The 19,559-nt window shown below is 44.5% G+C and overlaps 1 protein-coding gene across 7 annotated transcripts in view; it reads left to right on the top strand.

Annotated features, from left to right (window-relative positions):
* The window catches only part of LARGE1 (LARGE xylosyl- and glucuronyltransferase 1), a 769,194-nt gene that overhangs the window by 654,018 nt on the left and 95,617 nt on the right, over nucleotides 1-19,559 (top strand). For 6 of the 7 annotated variants that reach the window (XM_063722906.1, XM_009234297.4, XM_063722907.1 and 3 more), the window contains one exon: nucleotides 1,336-2,875. The exons of the other annotated variant lie outside the window; for it this stretch is intronic. In XM_063722906.1, coding sequence (XP_063578976.1) covers nucleotides 1,336-1,533 — 198 coding nt within the window. In that variant the 3' untranslated portion in view covers nucleotides 1,534-2,875. Of the gene's footprint in view, nucleotides 1-1,335; nucleotides 2,876-19,559 lie in introns of those variants that run through there. 7 annotated transcript variants of the gene reach the window in all.

Raw genomic sequence — 19,559 nt, 5'->3', positions numbered from 1 at the left:
AAGCAGGGCTGTCAGTATCCATATTTTTTATAATACTTTGAATGAGCAGAGTGCTACTCACAGACAACAGTGTTCAGTCAGCCTCAACTTCTGCTTAAAAGGAATGTATGTTCATGTGTCCAGCAGTGCCGTGAGATGAACTAGTTCAAAGAAAGTTAATTTTTCTAGCCATGAGACCTGGACATTGTTTGTTTTGGATAGTTTTGACAGAATTCTTGAAAATACGTTGCATATTTTTTTTTTTGCGAATAGCATGTCCCAAACATACTCTTAACCTTTTCCATTACCTTAAGGAAATAATGAGTGCACACCAGCCAGGTATTAACACCCACACCCATGGGGCTAGTACGGTTGGTGGGGCTCTTTGTCCCTCCATTAAATGTCCAAGACAGTTCAGCTCTGGGAGATCTTACATTTTTTTTTTTTTTGATGGTTTTTCTCACTCATTCCTCACCAGCAACTGTCTTTTCTTGCTGCTGTTGTATTGTTCTACCTATAACAGCCACCTTTCCCCATCCCAGTTTTCCCTGAGTTTATTCTTATCTGCTCTGAGCTGGGAAACTAGATAACAAAAGCTTATCAGACAATATGTCCAAAATGAGAGTAAATAGATCTGAGTAAAAGTGTGCTGAGTTCTCCTCTAAGCGATATGACCTAAATCTGGGTCACCTGTTTTGGCTGTTCAGAGGCCTTTTATTTTTGGCCTGAGTATTAAGCTGTATTCTGCCAAGTTGAGAATACTGGGTGACAGTGTGACCTGCGATAAGGATGTATCAGGGAGAGGTTTGTTCTTGGTGAGCTTAGGTCCAGCGAAACATTTGTTTTTATTTCATCTGGTCTCTCATTCTTGTTTTGTACCCTCTTTTGCACTCATCTGTTGGGGCTGTCAGATCGCGTCAAGTCCTATGAGGAATCATAAACAGATGTCAGTTAATCGAGCAAGAGAATATCCCATGGCGTGTGTCATCCTAGAGTGTGCATGTGGGTGTGAGCTCACATCTATTTATCAAGAAACCTTTTCAAGGCTGTGAGCTTGGCTCAGCACTGTTTATACAGTATTGGCTTCCCCGTCATGGTGATCATTCAAGGATATTATTACTTTCACCTTATAGATGAGAACATGAAGGCTCAGAGAAGCCATCTTCCTGGTCCAAGGTCGTGGAAACAGCCCTGAATTGCCCCACTCCAAAGCTGTTGTGCTGTCCATGTGCCACCTGCTTGTGGGTGCCATTATCAAGTCGTTCATTCACTAGCTATTCAGTCACTCGCTTGGGCCTTCATCATGCATGACCCCGGGCTCTGGCAGGTTCTCACGCTGCTCTTGTCTTCTTCCAGGAGTATGAGTTCATTGTGCTGCCCAACGCCTACATGATCCACATGCCTCATGCCCCCAGCTTCGACATTACCAAGTTCCGTTCCAACAAGCAATACCGCATCTGTCTCAAAACCCTCAAGGAAGAGTTTCAGCAGGACATGTCCCGCCGCTACGGCTTTGCTGCCCTGAAATATCTCACAGCCGAGAACAACAGCTAGCACCAAGAAGCCCACCACCAGGGGGAGACATGCTGGAGGGGAAGTGCCACTCGTTTGGGGCCCGGCCTTCAAATTCAAAATTGAGCCATGCTTTTTTGGTTTGTTTTTATTTATCTCTTTGGCCCAGCCAAGCTGCCCTCACTACAGAGACCTTGGACAAGAATCCAGCCAGTCCCTCTCTGCCCCACAACCGTGCATTCCCAGAGGTTAGATATGCGGCCCACCTAGATGAGTCTCTTCAAGAATGGGAAATCAAGGGGTGGCAGGGAGTAAAAGGGTTATCATCTTACTGCAAAGCCACAAGATCAAGGCAGGGCTTTAAGATGTTCTGGTTGCTTTTTAATAATTATGCTTCCCATCATAACTGGGGAGAAAGGGAAGTCAGGGTGCTAGGGGTTATTCGTCCCAGGAAATAGAAGCGAAATTGTCTTTATTAAGTGGAAACTTTCCCCTTTGCCCTGCAGTGTAGCTGGGCATTCAAACGGAGGGCAAACCGATGATCTGAACCAACCACTTGGAAAAACCCAATGAGGACATTGTAACCAGAGGGTCCTGGAGGTGGGGTTGATGGGTTTCCTTATCCCCAAAGTCACTCCTGTTTTGTTATTTGTTTTTCTTTGGGGTTTTTGTTTTTTTATTTTTGGGGCTGGCAATCCAAAATAGAAAATCTGATCCTTTGAGGCTCTAAAGGAAAACCAGCTGCCTCTACCAACCACCCTCTATCAGCAGTGGCCCAGGAAGGAGGTCAAGCATCTTCGGCCAATATTTAAACATGAGCAGCTTCCTTCAGGATGATCACCAAGGCTCCCGTGACTTTGAACTCCCTACTCTTCAGAATCCAGGGGCTACGATGGGGACTGTGGAATTACGAGGGCTGACTGTTTTACACCGGTCACATTTTCTACTGGCAGTGACTGATGCATGGGAAAGGGCTTTGAAGGAACTATTTCAGTGCACACGCAAGGTACGAACCTCTCAGGCCTTTAGAAGAACTTTAATAATTCATGCAAGCCCAGTTCTGAAGATTCACGTATCCATCTGGAGACCTACAGGAAGAACGTGATTGGGTTCCTCTGGTTCTTGCCTGCTTCACTGTGGATGGGAAGAGGTGACAACCTCAGTCTCCCTTTGGGACCTGTCCAAGGGTAGGCAACCACCTTCACCTTCACACAGATTGAGGAGACACTGGACTTTTTACCCATTTTCTTTAATCTTCAATATTAATGTTGTGTTTACATTGATGAGAACAAGAGTTAATGCCCTACCCTCTGCTGGGCTGTTTGTATTGAGTTGCAATGTGACCAGCGAAAGCTGCATTTAATAAATGAAAGTACAGACTGTTTCTTCCCCATTCCCCTCCCACTCTTGCAAGAAGCTACTGAGACACACCTTGACATAGAGAGCTAAATTGCAATGGATAAACAGCAACTTCACACTTTCTGTTCCCCCATTCTATTTTTCTCATCATTTGAACTTTAACCTTTTTTTTCCCCTTTTTCCTGAAGTTAGATCCCACTCTGTCTCTAACTCAAACCGTCTTCAAGTTTTCCATTCAGCATCTTTCTCAACACTGGAGCCAGATGTTGTCTTCTACCAGATGTGGACTAGGAGGGTAAATCCTGGTAATCAATTGTAAAGGGAACATCCCATCCTTGGGCCTGGTAGCCATGTGCGACCCTATAGCAGTCGGGTTTGTGAGATCACTCAGGATGTTACATGCTCAAGTGGATGTCACACTGAAATTTATACAAGAATTAGGAAAATTACCATTAGGACTAATTTTTGCATAGATCTAGCTAGGCTTGTGTATGTATGTAAATATATATATAGACAGAGCATACACGTATATAGCCTATATACAGGCATTTATAAATAAAAAGTGACATATATGTATAAAGCAGAACAAAAATTTTCAAAGTACATGTCAAAGTCCAATCTGTTCAGTGGTGTGCCAGGCCAGCTTCTACATGCTCACAAGGCCTTTTGGGGCATATTTCCGGTTTCCATGTTCAGTGATTCCTCTGTCCCCATCCCCAAGAGCTAGTTGTTAAATATTTACCAGCAGCACATCATTGACTTTTTCTCTCCCCTTTGTACACACAGATACACACAGACAGATACACAGATACAGAGGCACTCACTAATCTCTCCTCCTTCCCTAGAGAGGACCACTGTTAGGAGATGTACACATACCGATACAGTTTTTGAATTAATCATTACCGGCTACTTGAGCCAAGTGAATACCTGCTGGTAGCACTGGTTCCTCAATGTTAAAAACCAATTTTTAATTCTCTAAAGCCTTTTTATTTTTAAAATTTTGCTTGGCCCCTGACTCATGCTCAGCCACCTTGCTTTCACTTGCATTTTTATGGGCGTAGCTGGTGACCATATAATTTGTCATCTAAATCGGGTCACTTCTGAGAATGAAAGGTGCTAATTATTTTTACACAATAGGCATAAACTAGAAGATGATGTACCTTCATGTACAGTGAATTTATTAAGGCCAGAAACTGATACTGCACAACAACAGGAGAAAATCCTATTTCCCCAAAGACAGGTGCCTTACACCGTAAGCCAATCTCACTTAAGGCTGGAGCTCGGACATTGGCGCATGCCCAACTTCAACAGAGAGGCTGCCAACCCAATGGAGGCTGAGGTCCGCAGAGCCGGCAGCCTGCATTCCCAGAACTTACACTGGGAGCAGCAGTTCACTGCCAGTCCCAGCTTATGTGTGGGGAGCTGTAGCCATTTGGGCAGAGGTAATTGCAAAAGATGTTGATTCCTTTGCATCAGTTCCCAGGGGGGTAAAACAGGCCTTGAAATGCGTCACACTGATGTTTTCATGCTTAAATAAGCGAATACTAATCTTGGCTTTCAGTTGAGAGGAAGGACAGGGTTCCCTCATTTGGCCCCCTTAACAGTCAGTGTGCAGGGGAACTGAGATGTTTTCAGTAATCACTATGTGCAGAAGCATTTGGCAGGCGTGAGTTCACCGAACCCTTGGAGCAAAACTGCAAAGTGAATATTAACATTTCTACTTGGGGAACCTGAATGCATTCTGTGTAATTAAGTAACTCCCCCAAATTCACATGGTTAATATATGGCAGACCTAGAACTTAAACCAAATCCTACTTCTTTGAATCCAAAGGCACATAACCTGCAATACTACTTCCTTTCCCAGTAAGAAGGAAACAGATATGAAACAGTGACAGACAAGAGAATTTGAACCTATGTAGGAAGATTGTTGGATTTCTAATCTTCTTCCTTCAACATCCATCCAATAACACACACAATCCAGACAGCAATCTCTCCTAAAATATGCCAAATCTTGCTATGCTCATGTACTTCCTGAAAATTCATTTGAAATAGACCTGGGTGATCTATAATCATATTCAGACAGCTGGGTTCCACTCTAGGGGATAGTAATTGATTCTCTGAATGCTTCTCCTGGGTTGTTTCTTAGATTACATGGCTCAGGTAGAGACACTAAGTTTTAAGCTCTCCCTTGTACCCCGACTTAGCATGCTGCTTCAGAGTGATCTCTCTGAATGTGTTGAGCTGATTTACAGAGCACATATTTGCTGAGTTGACTAATAGCCTCTTTGTGCCCCATCATGAAAGGACAGACCCTACTTTAATTCTGTTCCTTTCAAAGACTCTACTGTCTTTGAGTTAAGGCTTCATTTGTGGTCACCAGGCCTTTAGGGAGCTCTGTGTTAGTGAAAGAAATGTGATTCAAATCCCCTCTCAGACACAGCTCCTGCACACTCTTGGTAGAGATAATAAGAACTACCCTTTATTGAACCAAGACTTCTATGGTAGTTGGCAATGATGGATCCTCACAGCTATGTTATAAAATAAGGGAGTTATTATTATCCCCATTATTTAGCTAATAAAACTAGCTCCCAGAGAAATTAATGTGACTTGCCCAAGATCACACAGGCTGCTAATGGAATGCCAGAATTTGAACCAAAATCTGGCTGGCTTCAAAAATCCCTGTCTTTCCACTAAAATGTGCTACTGCCTTCCCATACAATACTGAAATCAGCTTAGCTGCGAGGCTTATACAGTCGTATCTTCGTGTACTTCATATACTTTGTTTTCCTCATTTTTTTTAACCCTAAGGGTTTATTATTCAGCTTAGTGCCATTCAAGTTTATGAAATGTCACTTATCTGCCATATGCATTCTAAGAGGTTTCAGACCCATAGGATCTAATGTCGGATATGCCATGATCCTTGTTTTCATTCATTTAACAAAACTCCTTTTAAGAAGTGTCCTTTAATTTCAAGGAATAACTGGTGATATCCAAAAGGAGGTAATGGGAGTGCCACAACAATGCAGAGTTTCTGATTGTGAATATTTAATAGATTTGGTCATTGGTTTGTTGTAACATATTCATATAGTCTTTTTTTTTTTTTTTTTTTTTTGAGACGGCGTCTTGCTGTGTCACCCAGGCTGGAATGTAGTGGCGTGATCTCGGCTCACTGCAAGCTCTGCCTCTCGGGTTCACGCCGTTCTGCTGCCTCAGCCTCCCGAGTAGCTGGAACTACAGGCGCCCACCACCACGCCCACCTAATTTTTTGTATTTTTAGTAGAGACAGGGTTTCACCGTTTTAGCCAGGATGGTCTCGATCTCCTGACCTCGTGATCCGCCAGCCTCGGCCTCCCAAAGTGCTGGGATGACAGGCGTGAGCCACTGCGCACATTCGTATAGTCTTAAGAGATAATGTCTTCTGGAATGAAAAAATGCCAGGCAGTTCTGGGAAAGCGTTTCCCAAGGTGTGGTACCAAGGCCATCTGATCAATGAGGCCAGGACAATGTCATGAAATGATTGACAGGGCTCACTGAGAGCAAAGCTTTGACAGATTCCTGGGTCAGTAATGCTGCAGTGGTGCTGAAGAAAGAAAATAAGGGCTCTAGTGACATCAGTAATTTCACTGCACTTTTTATCATTTTTTTCTGAATTCCACAAGTAATGTGTTGAGCGTGTACTCATTGGTGGACGTTATGAATGCAACAGTGAACCAGGTACAGTCTACTTTCATGTAAGTGCAATTCACTAGACAGCAGAAAAGTAAACAGATAATGCCAAGGCTGGATTCACCTTAAGACTTTCACATAAACGGTTTTAGTTTTGTTTTATTTTCATTTATTTTTGAAACTGTAAGTTTGAAAACTTACAGGAAAATAGCAAGGATAATACAAAGAACTGTATCCCTTACATTTAGATTAACCATTTGTTAACATTCTGCCACATACTCTTCATAGTTCTTTTCCTCAAACATTTGAAAATGAATTGTAGATACCATGTCCCTTTACATTTAAATACTTTAGCATGTATTTTTTTAAAACATAACATTGTCTTGTATAACCGAAATACAAGGGTTAAATTCAGAAGTTGTTTTGTTAGTTCAGTGTTTTGAATGAAAAAATAAGCATGCATACACAAGGCTATGCATATGTCTGTATGCATATGTAATTTTTTGTTTATTAATATTATATACATATTATGTGACAAAATTTTATGGCAGGTAGTGCTAAAAAGCCAGATTCAGAAGGTTTACCATCCACATGTATACATTTCTGAGATGATTCAATAGGTGGGTCCCTAAGGCAATGTGTACTATAATATGTCACTAACTTAGTTGCCTTATTACCAGACAATGAAAGTGATGATTTTCTACCTGCTTAAAAGTTTTATAACAACTAGACCAGGCGCGATGGCTCGAGCCTGTAATCCCACCACTTTGGGAGGCCGAGGCAGGCGGATCACGAGGTCAGGAGACCGAGACCATCCTGGCTAACATGGTGAAACCCCATCTCTACTAAAAATACAAAAAATTAGCCGGGCGTGGTGGCAGGCGCCAGTAGTCCCAGCTACTTGGGAGGCTGATGTAAGAGAATGGCGTGAACCCTGGGGGACGGAGCTTGCAGTGAGCTGAGATTGCGCCACTGCACTCCAGCCTGGGCAACAGAGCGAGACTCCGTCTCAAAAAATAAAAATAGTTTCACAATAGCTGTTAAGATATATTCATCAGTTTCAGTTGAAATGCTTTTTGTGTTAGAATGCGTGTTTATTATGTGTGGATATAAATGTGAACCTTCATAGTTTTTTTAGTTTCTCAGATATACAAGGAGAAAAGATAACATCAAAACGGTGATGTAAGAATTTTTGACTTTTGGGAGCCAGGCATGGTGGCTCATGCCTGTAATCCCAGCACTTTGGGAGGCTGAGGCAGGCGAATTACTTGAGGCCAGGTGTTCCAGACCAGCCTGGCCAACATGGTGAAACCCCATCTCTACTAAAAATACAAAAATTAGCCAGGCACAGTGGCAGGTGCCTATAATCCCAGCTACTCGGGAGGCTGAGAGGAGAATCGCCTGAGCCCAGAAGGCAGAGGTTGCAGTGAGCCAAGATCGCGCCACTGAACTCCAGCCTGGACAACAGAGCGAGACCCCATCTCAAAAAAAAAAAAAATTCTTGACTTTTCCCATTATGTATGGGCCCACATAATCTAGCTCATTAATATTCCAGCTTTGAATCTTCACCCTCCCCAAAGATTATATAATACTTAGGTAAAACTGAGTGACTTGGTTTCTTTCCCCATGAATGTTAAGATGAACATTTAATTTTGAGAAGATCAGAAACATCTTCTACATAAGTAATAGAAAACTGCGTCACCCTACTGATTCCAATACCAACGCAATGGGAGAGCATAGAGGCCTCTTTATGTGCAGTGGCCTAGCAACCTGGCCTCAAGGCAAAAAGCTCCACTTAGAAGTCTCTAAGAAATGCCTCTGTTTTCTTGGTGGTCCCTGGGTGCTGGGTCACAATCGGCTGATCACTCTCAGGCTCCCGAATCCCAGGAAAACCTACGTAAGTGATGTGTTCTGCAGTCTAGTGCATCTCGTAGTAAGCAAAAGGCAATTCTGAGCTTCACAATTTCATTAACTCTGAGTTATTTGAATATAACCCATGTCTAATTCAGCAGAAAGAAATTGATGGAAGACTTTGATGTAATCCTGTTCTTTGACAACAGATCTGCCTTCAACGTTCTAATATTGTTCAGAGCTGTCTTTAAGCAATCACAGCTACCATTGATGGAGCACTTGGGCACTGGTGTGCTAAATTTGTTGCTTCTGTAGCTTACAGGACTCCCATGAGAGAAGGGATTTTTTGGGGTTTTGTTTGTTTTCTTTTGAGACAGGGTCTCCCTCTGTCGCCCAGGCTGGAGTGCAGTGGCACAATCTCAGCTCACTGCAACCTCTGCCTCCCCGGATTCAGGCAGTTCTTGTGCCTCAGCCTCCTGAGTAGCCGGGATTACAGGCGAACGCCACCACACCCGGCTAATTTTTGTGTTTTTACTAGATAAAGGGTTTTGCCACGTTGGCCAGGCTGGTCTCGAACTCCTGGCCTCAAGTGATCTACCTGCTTCGGACTCCCAAAATGCTAGGATTACAGGCGTGAACCACTGTGACTGGCCATGAGAAGATATTATTTACTAGACAAGGAAACTGAGGCTTGGTGAGATTGAGTAATTGGTGAAGCCACAAATCAAACTCTTTTTTTTTTTCGTCTGACTCCAAGACTGTTCTCAACAGCTTCCTGAATGGGAGTGAAATGAGTGTGAGGTATAAGGACAGGGAGCATGGAGTAAATCAGCAGACAGGAGTCTGTTGGCTGGCCTCATATGATGTTCCCAAACCCGTCATATGTAGACAGCCACACCAGCTGTTCCCCCACCCTTAGCGTCTTAGCCTTTTCATACTCCTGCTGGAGAGTCATGGAGAACAAACGTTTGCTGGACAATATACGTTTTCTTATTTAATCAGCAATGGGAAGCACAACGTAGTATTCTCTATAAAGATAAGGAAACAGAAGCTCAGAGAGGTTTTAAATAAGAGCCCTGGCTGGGCACCGTGGCTCATGCCTGTAATCCCAGCACTTCGGGAGGCCGAGGCAGGTGGACCACCTGAGGTCAGGAGTTCAAGACCATCCTGACCAACATGGTGAAACCCCATCTCTACTAAAAATACAAAAAAATTTAGCCCGGCATGGTGGCGAGTGCCTGTAGTCCCAGCTACTCAGGAGGCTGAGGCAGGAGAATCTCTTGAACTGAGGAGGCGGAGGTTGCAGTGAGCCGAGCTAGCACCATTGCACTCCAGCCTGGGCAACAAGAGCGAAACTCCAACTCAAAAAAAAAAAAAAAAAAAAAGCCCTGAAAATCAAACCTAGGCCCACGTGGCCCCAGTGCTCATGTTTTCTTTTTTTTCCTTATTGAGTTCTTGCTTACTGATTTTTATCCCATCTTATATTCTCATGTTTTCAATTGTCTTGATAGTTTCCCAGGGATTCAGATAAACACAAGATTAAAGAATCTTTGCTTTAGAAAGGACTTTAGTAGTCAGAATATGCCTAGTCCTTGGGGAATTTATCTTTTCTTGGCCTACAGCAGTGCTTCTCAAACTTGAATGTGTATATGAATCGTTTGTGAGGGTCTCAGGAAAGTCTGACTCTGTTGGTGCTGCCTGTGATTCTGCATTTTCTAACGAACCCCCTTGTGATGCAGAGGACCACACATAACACTGTCTCCTTACACCTTTAAGAATCCCCTTATTTCCAGATATTTGTGGAGCCTTAACAGCGTGTCTGGCATTCACCACTAGACACTACAGAAACCCTCCTGTAAACAAGTGATTGGTTCATTTTTTAAAATAGTTGCTGGGGTCCAACAGCTGTGCCAGCTGATAATTATTCAAAAATGAATAAGATACTATCCTTGCCCTCATGGGAGACAGATGGGTGTGTGAGTAGTGACGTACAGGCTGTTAAAGGGAAGTGGTGCCCAGGATGTGATGGGAGCTTGGGAGAAGGGTGCTCACTCCAGGCCGGGGATCATGGAAGGCTTCTAAGACAGATGACACCTAGTAAGGAAAAAATTATTCTGACACCTGTTAAAACGGTAAGTGAGACTTTATTCAGGACTATTGCCACAATAGGTGTCAAGATGAGAGAGCACTTGGATTCAGCTCTGAATACAGCAAGGATAGCTGGAGATGGATAGCCAACCAGTGGAATGAGGGGGTCAGTGGATGCAAAATTATTCAGAGGACACATCAAGGGTTGGTTGGTTCTTGCTAAACTGACTTACCAGGATTATTGCTGGAGGCAGTCCAAGAACTTATGCCCCAAAGGTGGGGTATAAAGAATTTGATCAGGCCAGATACGGTGGTTCACGACTGTAATCCCAGCACTTTGGGAGGCTGAGATGGGCAGATCACCTGAGGTCAGGAGTTTGAGAACAGCCTGACCAACATGGTGAAATCACCCCATCTCTACTAAAAATAAAAAAATTAGTCGGGCATGGTGGCACATGCCTGTAATCCCAGCTACTCAGGAGGCTGAAGCAGGAGCATCACTTGAACCTGGGAAGCAGAGGTTGCAGTGAGCCCAGCCGAGATCGTGCCATTGCACTCCAGCCTGGGCAATAGAGCGAGACTCCATCTCAAAAAAAAAAAAAAAGAATTCGATCAGATGTCAAAGGGGAGAGATTTTCTCTAAAATGACTTAGCAGGATTCTTGCTAAAATTGAACTCAGCAGGCTGAAGACAACAGAGCCCAATGATAAGGTCTAGTTGGAAAGAGAGCTCACAAGAGTTCATCTAATATTTCATCAAGCAGAGAGACTTTGTCACACCAGAAGAAAAAGGCAAAACTAAGGTTTTTTTGTTTTTATCTTTTTTTGTTTTTTTTGACATGGAGTCTCACTCTGTCGCTCAGGCTGGAGTGTAGTGGTGCCATCTCGGCTCACTGCAACCTCCACCTCCGGGTTCAGGTGATTCTTCTGCCTCAGCTTCCCGAGTAGCTGAGACTACAGGTGTGCGCCACCATGCCGGCTAATTTTTGTATTTTTAGTAGAGACAGGGGTTTCACCATGTTAGCCAGGCTGGTCTCCAACTCCTGACCTCAAGTGATCCACCTGCTTTGGCCTCCCAGAATGCTGGGATTACAGGCGTGAGCCACTACAAACCTAATTTAAGTTGTGTGCCTCGTATGGAGAAGCCTGAAACTGCCTTTTTTGATTTAGGCCTGATTTCTTCATGAATGGGTTAGGATGAGACTTTTTATCCTATGGACTCCCAGAGCCTTTACCTTCATGGTTAAATTTAGTTTATGAATCTAGACCTATCCCTCTAGCCTTGTCCCTCTGGCCTTAAACAAGACACTTCATCTCCCTGGAGCTCAGTTTCCATGTCTATAATATGAAGCAGTTGATCTTCTGTGTTTGTAAGCACAAATTCCGTTGATTTGCTAATTATGTTAGCAAGCACTTGCGTAGTCCTTGCTATGCTTCAGTCATAGTTCTAAGTGTTTACATTTAGTAAGTTCAATGGTAAGTTAGTTCAGGTAGAAACCTAAGGTAGATACTTTTACTAGACCCATTTTACAGAGGGGCAGATCGAAGCACAAAGAAGTTAAGTAATTTGCCCAAAGTCATAACAGTAAGTAGCAGAACTGAGATTTGAACCCAGGTAGCTTGACCCCAGAGTTTGTTCTTAACCGCTGTGCTCTTCTGCTTCCCTGATGGGAGATGAAATGGCATCCAAATGTAACAGATCCTTCATTGTGCATTTAATCTCCATGGGGAGTGTATTCGTTTTCCACTGCTGTGTAAGAAATTACCAGATGAAGTAGCTTCAAACAGCATGCATGTATTATCTCATAGTTCCCATGGATCAGGAGTCCAGGTACCAGTTATGGCAGACCTGTGCTCAGGCTCTTGCAAGGCTGCTGAATGCAGATGTCAGCCATGCTGTGGTTCTCCCCTGGGCCTTGACTTCCTTTTCCAAATTCATTGGTTGTTGGAAGAATTCAGTTCCTTGTGGGTTGCAGGACTGAGAGCTCCGCTCTCTAGATGGCTGTTGACCCAGGACTTTTCTCAGCTCCTAGAGAGAACACACCACTCCCTGCAAAGGAGTCCTCTCTGCCACATAGCAGCTCACCTCTTCAAAGCCAGCAAGAGCACTTCTCCCTTCATCCTGCTGAACCTGAGTCTTCTGTAACACAGCATAATCACAGGCGTGATATCCCATCATATTCCCAGGTCCTGCTCATCTTCACAGAGAGATTATATAGGGAGATACACCAGGGCTTGGGAGTCTTGGAGGTCCTCTTACAAGTCTGACACAGAGAGGAATTCTGATAGGAATTTATGGTCAAAGAATGGATGTCGGCCGGGCACAGTGGCTCATGTCTATAATCCCGGCACTTTGGGAGGCCAAGGTGGCGAATCACGAGGTCAGGAGTTTTCGAGACCAGCCCGGCCAACCTGGTAAAACCTTGTCTCGACTAAAAATACAAAAAACTAGCTGGGCGTGGTGGTGCGTGCCTGTAATCCCAGCTACTTGGGAGGCTGAGGCAGGAGAATCACTTGAACCCCCGAGATGGAGGTTTCAGTGAGCTGAGATCAGTCCACTGCAGTCCAACCTGGGCAACAGTGTGAGACTCTGAGAAAGAAAGAAGGGAAGGGGAGGGGAGGGGAGGGGACAGGAGTTGAGGGGAGGAGAGGGAAGAAAGAAAGAAAGAGAAAGAAAGGGAGGGAGGGAAGGAAGGAAGTCAGGAAGGAAAGAAGGAAGGAAAGGGAAGGAAGGAAAGGGAAGGGAAGGAAGGAAAGAAGGAAAGAAGGGATGTCTGCAGAGGGAGCCCACTGCCCCTGAAAGAGAATGAGATCATTGGTTATCATCCTGACTGGCAGGCATAATAGAGTGCTGCAGGAGTGTGGAGGGGCTGCCTGACCAGGCTGGGCATCAGTTAACGGTTCCTAAGGAGGTGACTCTGAGTCCAACGTTGACAGGAAGGTCATTGACTGAAGGTCTTCCAGCAGAAGAAACAGTTCATGGGGAGGCAAGATGGCAAGAGCGGTAGGTGTGCTCAGGAAGAGCAATGGTCCGGGGCCACTGACCGGTACCCGGGACCCTCTCTAGCCTGTGTCCCCTGGCTGCAGGAGGCCCAGTCGTAGCACCAGCAACCACAGTGATGACTGGCTATGGGGCTTTCAGCAGAAAGGAATGGGACTTTCCTAACTGTTCTGTGTACTCCCAGAAAGGGTTTGACTGAAATCAAAGGAGAAGGGACAATTTCCAGGAGTTATTTTAGGAAGTGGTAGGCCTGGGCATGACAGCTCCATTCTTGAAGTCAGATGTGCTAGAACCACTGTATCTACTCACCACTGAACAGCCGGGTGATGGTGAAGCCAGTTTACATCTCTGCCCTTGGTTTGCTCAACTATAAAAAAGGAAGAAATCCTGCCCGTTGTTAAGGCTTTCGTGGAGATCAAAGGCACTAACATGAGTGTTTACGATACTTTGTCGACTCCAAACACTCCATCAATACATGGCATCGTTTGCTAGAGAACTCTTTCTTTATCCATGATTTTCTCTTGTTCAGCCGTAGTGCTTCACTGAGTGGGAAAAGGGAGCCAAGAGTTTGGTTCTTATGACCATTCCTGCAACAGAGATTCCTCTGAGGCATTTATCTTAAGAGCTGAGAGCAAACATCACAGGCAGCACTGCAACTGGTTGCTGTAGTTTGATTCTCTACTGCAGAGAGAATCAATCATTTCAGAGATGAGAAAACAGGCAAAAAGAGCATTATTTTCTAAACTCATTAGCAGAGCAGTCATTGTCTTCTGATTCTGAGTCTCATTTTCTTCACACCTCCCCACACTAACGGAAAGTCAGTATAATTCACCCTCCTCAACTTCTGGAATCAAATACAGGCTTTAGTGCTGGTTTTGGTCTTTTTTTTTTTCTTTTTTGATTTTTGTTTTGTATTATGTCTTGGTTTTTGTTCAATTTATTTTTCTTTTTCATACCTTTTATAAAAGAAACAAGATTTTCACACATGCTATCCTTCTGAGAGACACGTTTGAATTACAATTTGAATTTGGGACACAGAAAAATGGCCCACATGCCTTTGGTAGAAGCAGCATAAGATCGTCTAAGGAGTGAGCATAGGTAAAGAAGAGAGGGGAGCCTGAGACAGGGCCCCAGAGCACTTCCAGAAGCCTCCATTCTCATTGCTCTCTGGAAGTTTAAACATGGCAAAACTTCCATCAAGATAGAATAGATAAACAAAGGGAAACCAGGAGAATGTCAGCTACAGCACTGTGTGGAGAAGCCTCTAGCTGTCACAATAAGTAACCTCCACCACCCTCCTCTCTTCAGGCTAACCTGGGCACTGCCTGAGAGAAAGGACCATGTCTTGTTCACCACTCTGTCCCCACCTTCAGCACACGGGCGAGCACGAAGGGGTGCTGGTACACGCATGCTGAATGAGTGTTGACTGAAATTCCATAATGTTCCGGAGACTGAACCGCTGTTACTTTGGGTCATGCCAGGCATGGTTCTTCCCTTGGGCAATTCATTGGCATTTCATTTTGAAAACCCTGACATTTCCGGGGTGGGGATGTGCCTTTTTCAAATTCTGTGCTCTTTGGAGCACTCTTCAATGAGCCATCAGCAAGAGAGAGCAGCCAGGATGAGTGTTGGGTCCAAACAGTTCATCAAAAGTGTTCTTTGAGAACCTGCCAGAGCCTGCAAGGGGCTTATGAAGGGGAAAATAAAAGGCTCTGGTTGGATGGAGGTTAACAAATAAAGGAAGCAAAGGTTGAAAAGCTTACAATAAATCTTCCACGGGTTTTCTCAAGATTCCTGCGTGACTGAACAATAAAACTGGCAGGCAGAGGCAGACAGCAAAGGAGGCTCTCAGTTCACTGAAGGCAACTAATGTGGGTTAAGCAAACCCCTGTCCCAGGTCCTCTGCTAGATGCATGGCCGGCATTATCTCATTTAATCCCCAGGCAAACCCTATGAAATAGACGCCGTGATCCTCGTTTCTCCAGATGGGTTGAGAAGGTGACATAAGAGACTCACAGTCCAGCAGTTGGAAAGGGGCACAGTGGAGCTATCAGCTCAGGTCAGCCAGACCCCAAAGCCCATGCCTTCCAGCTAGCACATGCCAGGGAGGCCAGAGAGCTTTCAAGTGGGGTTTCTCAGAAGCAAATGAAAGAAGAGAGTGTGAGGACGGTGTTTTTAAATGTTGGTTTTATTATTCAGGGATGCCGTTGAAAAGGTAGTTTGTTACGCACCGTTCCCCAGAGGAGAGGAGGGAGCATGCCACACCTTACAGGGCCACAGGGGAAGCACCAGGGTGGGTCAGGAGGCAAAGCGGGTGGGAAGAAAATGTGGGCAAGAGCCTTTGGGGGGTTTCAGTGGGAAGGAGCAGGTGAGGTAGGGTACACAGGCTTAGGATTGGCTAGTGTGAATAATTTCAGTGGGCTCTTCGGTATAAGGGTGATCTCTAGCTGCTCGGTACCTGGCCCTGGTATGTTTATAGCAAGGGAATAATGGCCCAAAGTGAAACTGCTTGATAATGGGAGTTGAGGGTGGTTACAAGCATGGGCTTGGTTAATTTGCATATGGAAAGCAAATTGGCCAGCCCTGGGAGGGCCAGTCTCTCCAGGGTCAGCAAGACCCCAGATGTCAAAATACCAGACACACATGGTAGATACAGAAGAGCAACATTCAACAAGGCAGGCAGGTTGCAGCACAGACCTTCCAAAGTGGCATAAGAATGGCACTCCTGGGTCTTCTCTAACTTCTGGAAGCAGAGAGTGGAACTTCATCACACCAGGAGAGACCTCACCATTGAATTGTCGTCATTTGGAGAAGCCAGGATGGGCATTATTTTCAGCATCGTGACAGCAAGTAATTGTGGATTCAATGACCCAAGTGGGTAAACTAATTGGAATTTAATGAGATTAATCAGAATAAGCTCTGTAGTTTCCGTATCAGAAATGTCAAGACATCGTTTGCTAAGATGAAGATGTGCATGTAAAGTGTGTGTGTGTGTCCATGCACACACACGTACTGTGCACATACAAATCAGGCTTGCAGAGAAATGAAAGGCAGTTGACCAGCCAGGTTGCTAGAAAACTATGATGTGGCAAAAAAGTGAAGGAATTTTTTCCGAAATGTGTGTGTGTGTGTGTGTGTGCACGTGTGTGTGTGTGTTTGTGTGTGTGTGTACATGTTGCTCTTTGGATTTATCATGGATAGTCATTGAATCTGCCTTCTCTCTCACTTGTCCTTAACATCATTTGTCAGTGTGGTTAAAGGTAAGGAATGGGAACAGGAATCAGATAAACCCTTCAGCATTTCTTAGAATAAAGATAAAGTTGGCCGGGTGTAGTGGCTCACGCCTGTAATCCCAGTATTTTGGGAGGCCAAGGCAGGCAAATCATAAGGTCAGGAGTTCGAGACCATCCTGGCCAACATGGTGAAACCTCGTATCTACTAAAAATACAAAAATATTAGCCAGGTGTGGTGGCGGGTGCCTGTAATCCCAGCTACTTGGGAGGCTGAGGCAGGAGAATTGCTTGAACCTGGGAGGCAGAGGTTGCAGTGAGCCAAGATCGCACCACTGTACTCCAGCCTGGATGACAGAGCAAGACTATGCCTTGGAAAAAAAAAAGAAGAAACGTAAAGTTTATATCAAGGCCTACATGGTGCTGCAGGTTCTGTTCTCTCCTTCTGTTATAGGAAAGGTGTCCCGATCCAGACCCCAAGAGAGGTAAAGGAATCAGGGCGAGTCCACGATACAAAGCAAAAGCAAGTTTTCTTAATTACTATATTAATTACTATATTTTGCAAGAATTGATATTATTATCTTTAAAACAAAATTAGGAATGCCTGTTCTCAAGATGTTGGGATATCAGGACACTCCCAAGTCTGGGTTTGTTTAGTAAACGTATTAATTTGTTCCCTTAACCGTAAACATCTAGAGGCTAGAAATACCGAACTTTCTGGAAATGCAGTCCAGAAAGTCCCAGCCTCATGTTCCTAGTCCTCACTCAAGATGGAGTTGCTCTGATTCAAATGCCTCTGACACTTCTATTTCTCCACATCTAACACCACACTCTATCCAGTTGCCTAAAATGGCCTTTGCTCCTTTACCCAGCAACCTCTCAGGCATTCTTCAGCACTCAGTTCTAGCATCTTTCCCTCAAGAATGCATTGCTTGGCTGAGCGCGGTGGCTAACACCTGTAATCCCAGCACTTTGGGAGGCTGAGGTGGGTGGATCACCTGAAGTCAGGAGTTCAAGACCAGACTGGCCAACATGGTGAAACCCCATTTCTACTAAAAAATACAAAAATTAGCCAGGCATGGTGGTGAATGCCTGTAATCCCAGCTACTTGGGAGGCTGAGGCAGTGAGAATCGTGGTGAACCCAGGAGGTGGAGGTTGCAGTGAGCCAAGATCATATCACTGCACTCCAGCCTGGGGGACAGAGCAAGACTCTGTAGTCTCAAAAAAATATATATATATACATTTCTTGATCCCCCATCCAGGTAAATCCCCCCAACCTATGCTCTCACAACACCAAGTACTTCTTCCTAACACTGGTCACTGCTCAATTTCACATTTGTTTGTGCAGTGATTTGTTTGATGACTACCTCTCCTCAAGGCTGTGACTTCTACATATGGGTAAGAACTGGAACTGTTTTTATTCACCAGAGTAGCTCCAGTTCCTAACATGTAGTAGGTCCTAAATAGATATTTGTTAAATGAATGGGTGGATGAGTGAATGTAGATTCTCTTCCCAAACCCACCTCTCCACAGCTGCTCATTCTTGAGCAAATTATTCCCCTCTCTGAGCTTCCTGTTCCTCGTCCCTAACATGGGAGAGTTGGTTGAGATGATTTCTAAAGCCCTTCCTGCTCCTATCCCATTAAGGGCTGTTTAAAGGCTGTGTCCTGTGGGGAGACGCGTTATCTCCTAGGGAGGTCCACTTCCTCCTCACAGCCAGGAGAAAATGGCTTAAGATTAACTTGGAATTCCAGCTACTCATTCCCTCCCTCCCCTCTGCCTTTTTTGTTTGTTTGTTTTGTTTTGTTTTTTACCTTCCAAGTAGCTAGGACTACAGGTGTGTGCCACCTAGTTTTTGTATTTTTTGTAGCGATGGGATTTCACCATGTTGCCTAGTCTGGTCCCACCCACCTCCACCTCCCAAAGTGCTGGGATTACAGGCATGAGCCACAGTGCCCAGCCTTCACCTGTTTGTTGTTGTTGTTGTTGTTGTTATTGTTGTTTGTTTGTTTTTGAGACGGAGTTTTGCTCTTGTTGCCCAAGCTGGAGTGTAATGGCGCAATCTCACCGCAACCTCCGCCTCCTGGGTTCAATCGATTTTCCTGCCTCAGCCTCCCAAGTAGCTGAGATTACAGGCATGCGCCACCACGCCCGGCTAATTTTGTATTTTTAGTAGAGACTCGTTTTCTCTGTGTTGGTCAGGCTGGTCTCGAACTCCCAACCTCAGGTGATCCATCTGCCTTTGCCTCCCAAAGTGCTGGGATTATAGGTGTGAGCCAGCACACCCGGCCTCACCTCCATTTTTAAGGATCTGTGTGTGATCACCAGCTTTGGAGTAAACCCAGAAATTTGAATTTTGTCTCTGAAATTTACCAGCTCTGAGACTGTGGGTAACTAATCATGTAAACTCTTTGAGTCTTGTCTGCAAAATGAATATATGAACAAAATGAACAGAAATATATGAGTTGATACAGACCACATGAGGCTAGGGTGAAGGTGAAATGAAAATGCATGTGTAACATCCTTAGCATAGTGCCCGGTACCTACTTGGTGCTGAACAGATGCTACTTTTCTTTCTTCTCCTTCCACATGCATGACTGGAACAATAATTAATATGGGAATGGAAGTCTGGCATTGTTCGCAAATTCAGGTCATGGCAATATTATACATCATTATGTTCCCAAGCACTTTACCAGACAATGTTGTGAGCTATCCAGAAAAGAGATTAATTATCCCCATTTTATAGATGAGAAAAGTAAAGCCTAGAAGGTTAAAATGGCTTGCCCAGGATTACAGTGAATTAGTGGCAGAGCAGGAGGTTTAAGTTTCACATTCCTGGTGCCCATTTCTCTCTGTGTTCTTTTCAACTTCTC

This window comes from Pongo abelii, chromosome 23 (assembly GCF_028885655.2).
Source record: "Pongo abelii isolate AG06213 chromosome 23, NHGRI_mPonAbe1-v2.0_pri, whole genome shotgun sequence".
NCBI classification, from domain to species: domain Eukaryota; kingdom Metazoa; phylum Chordata; class Mammalia; order Primates; family Hominidae; genus Pongo; species Pongo abelii.
This window is presented reverse-complemented; position numbering and strand designations above follow the sequence as displayed.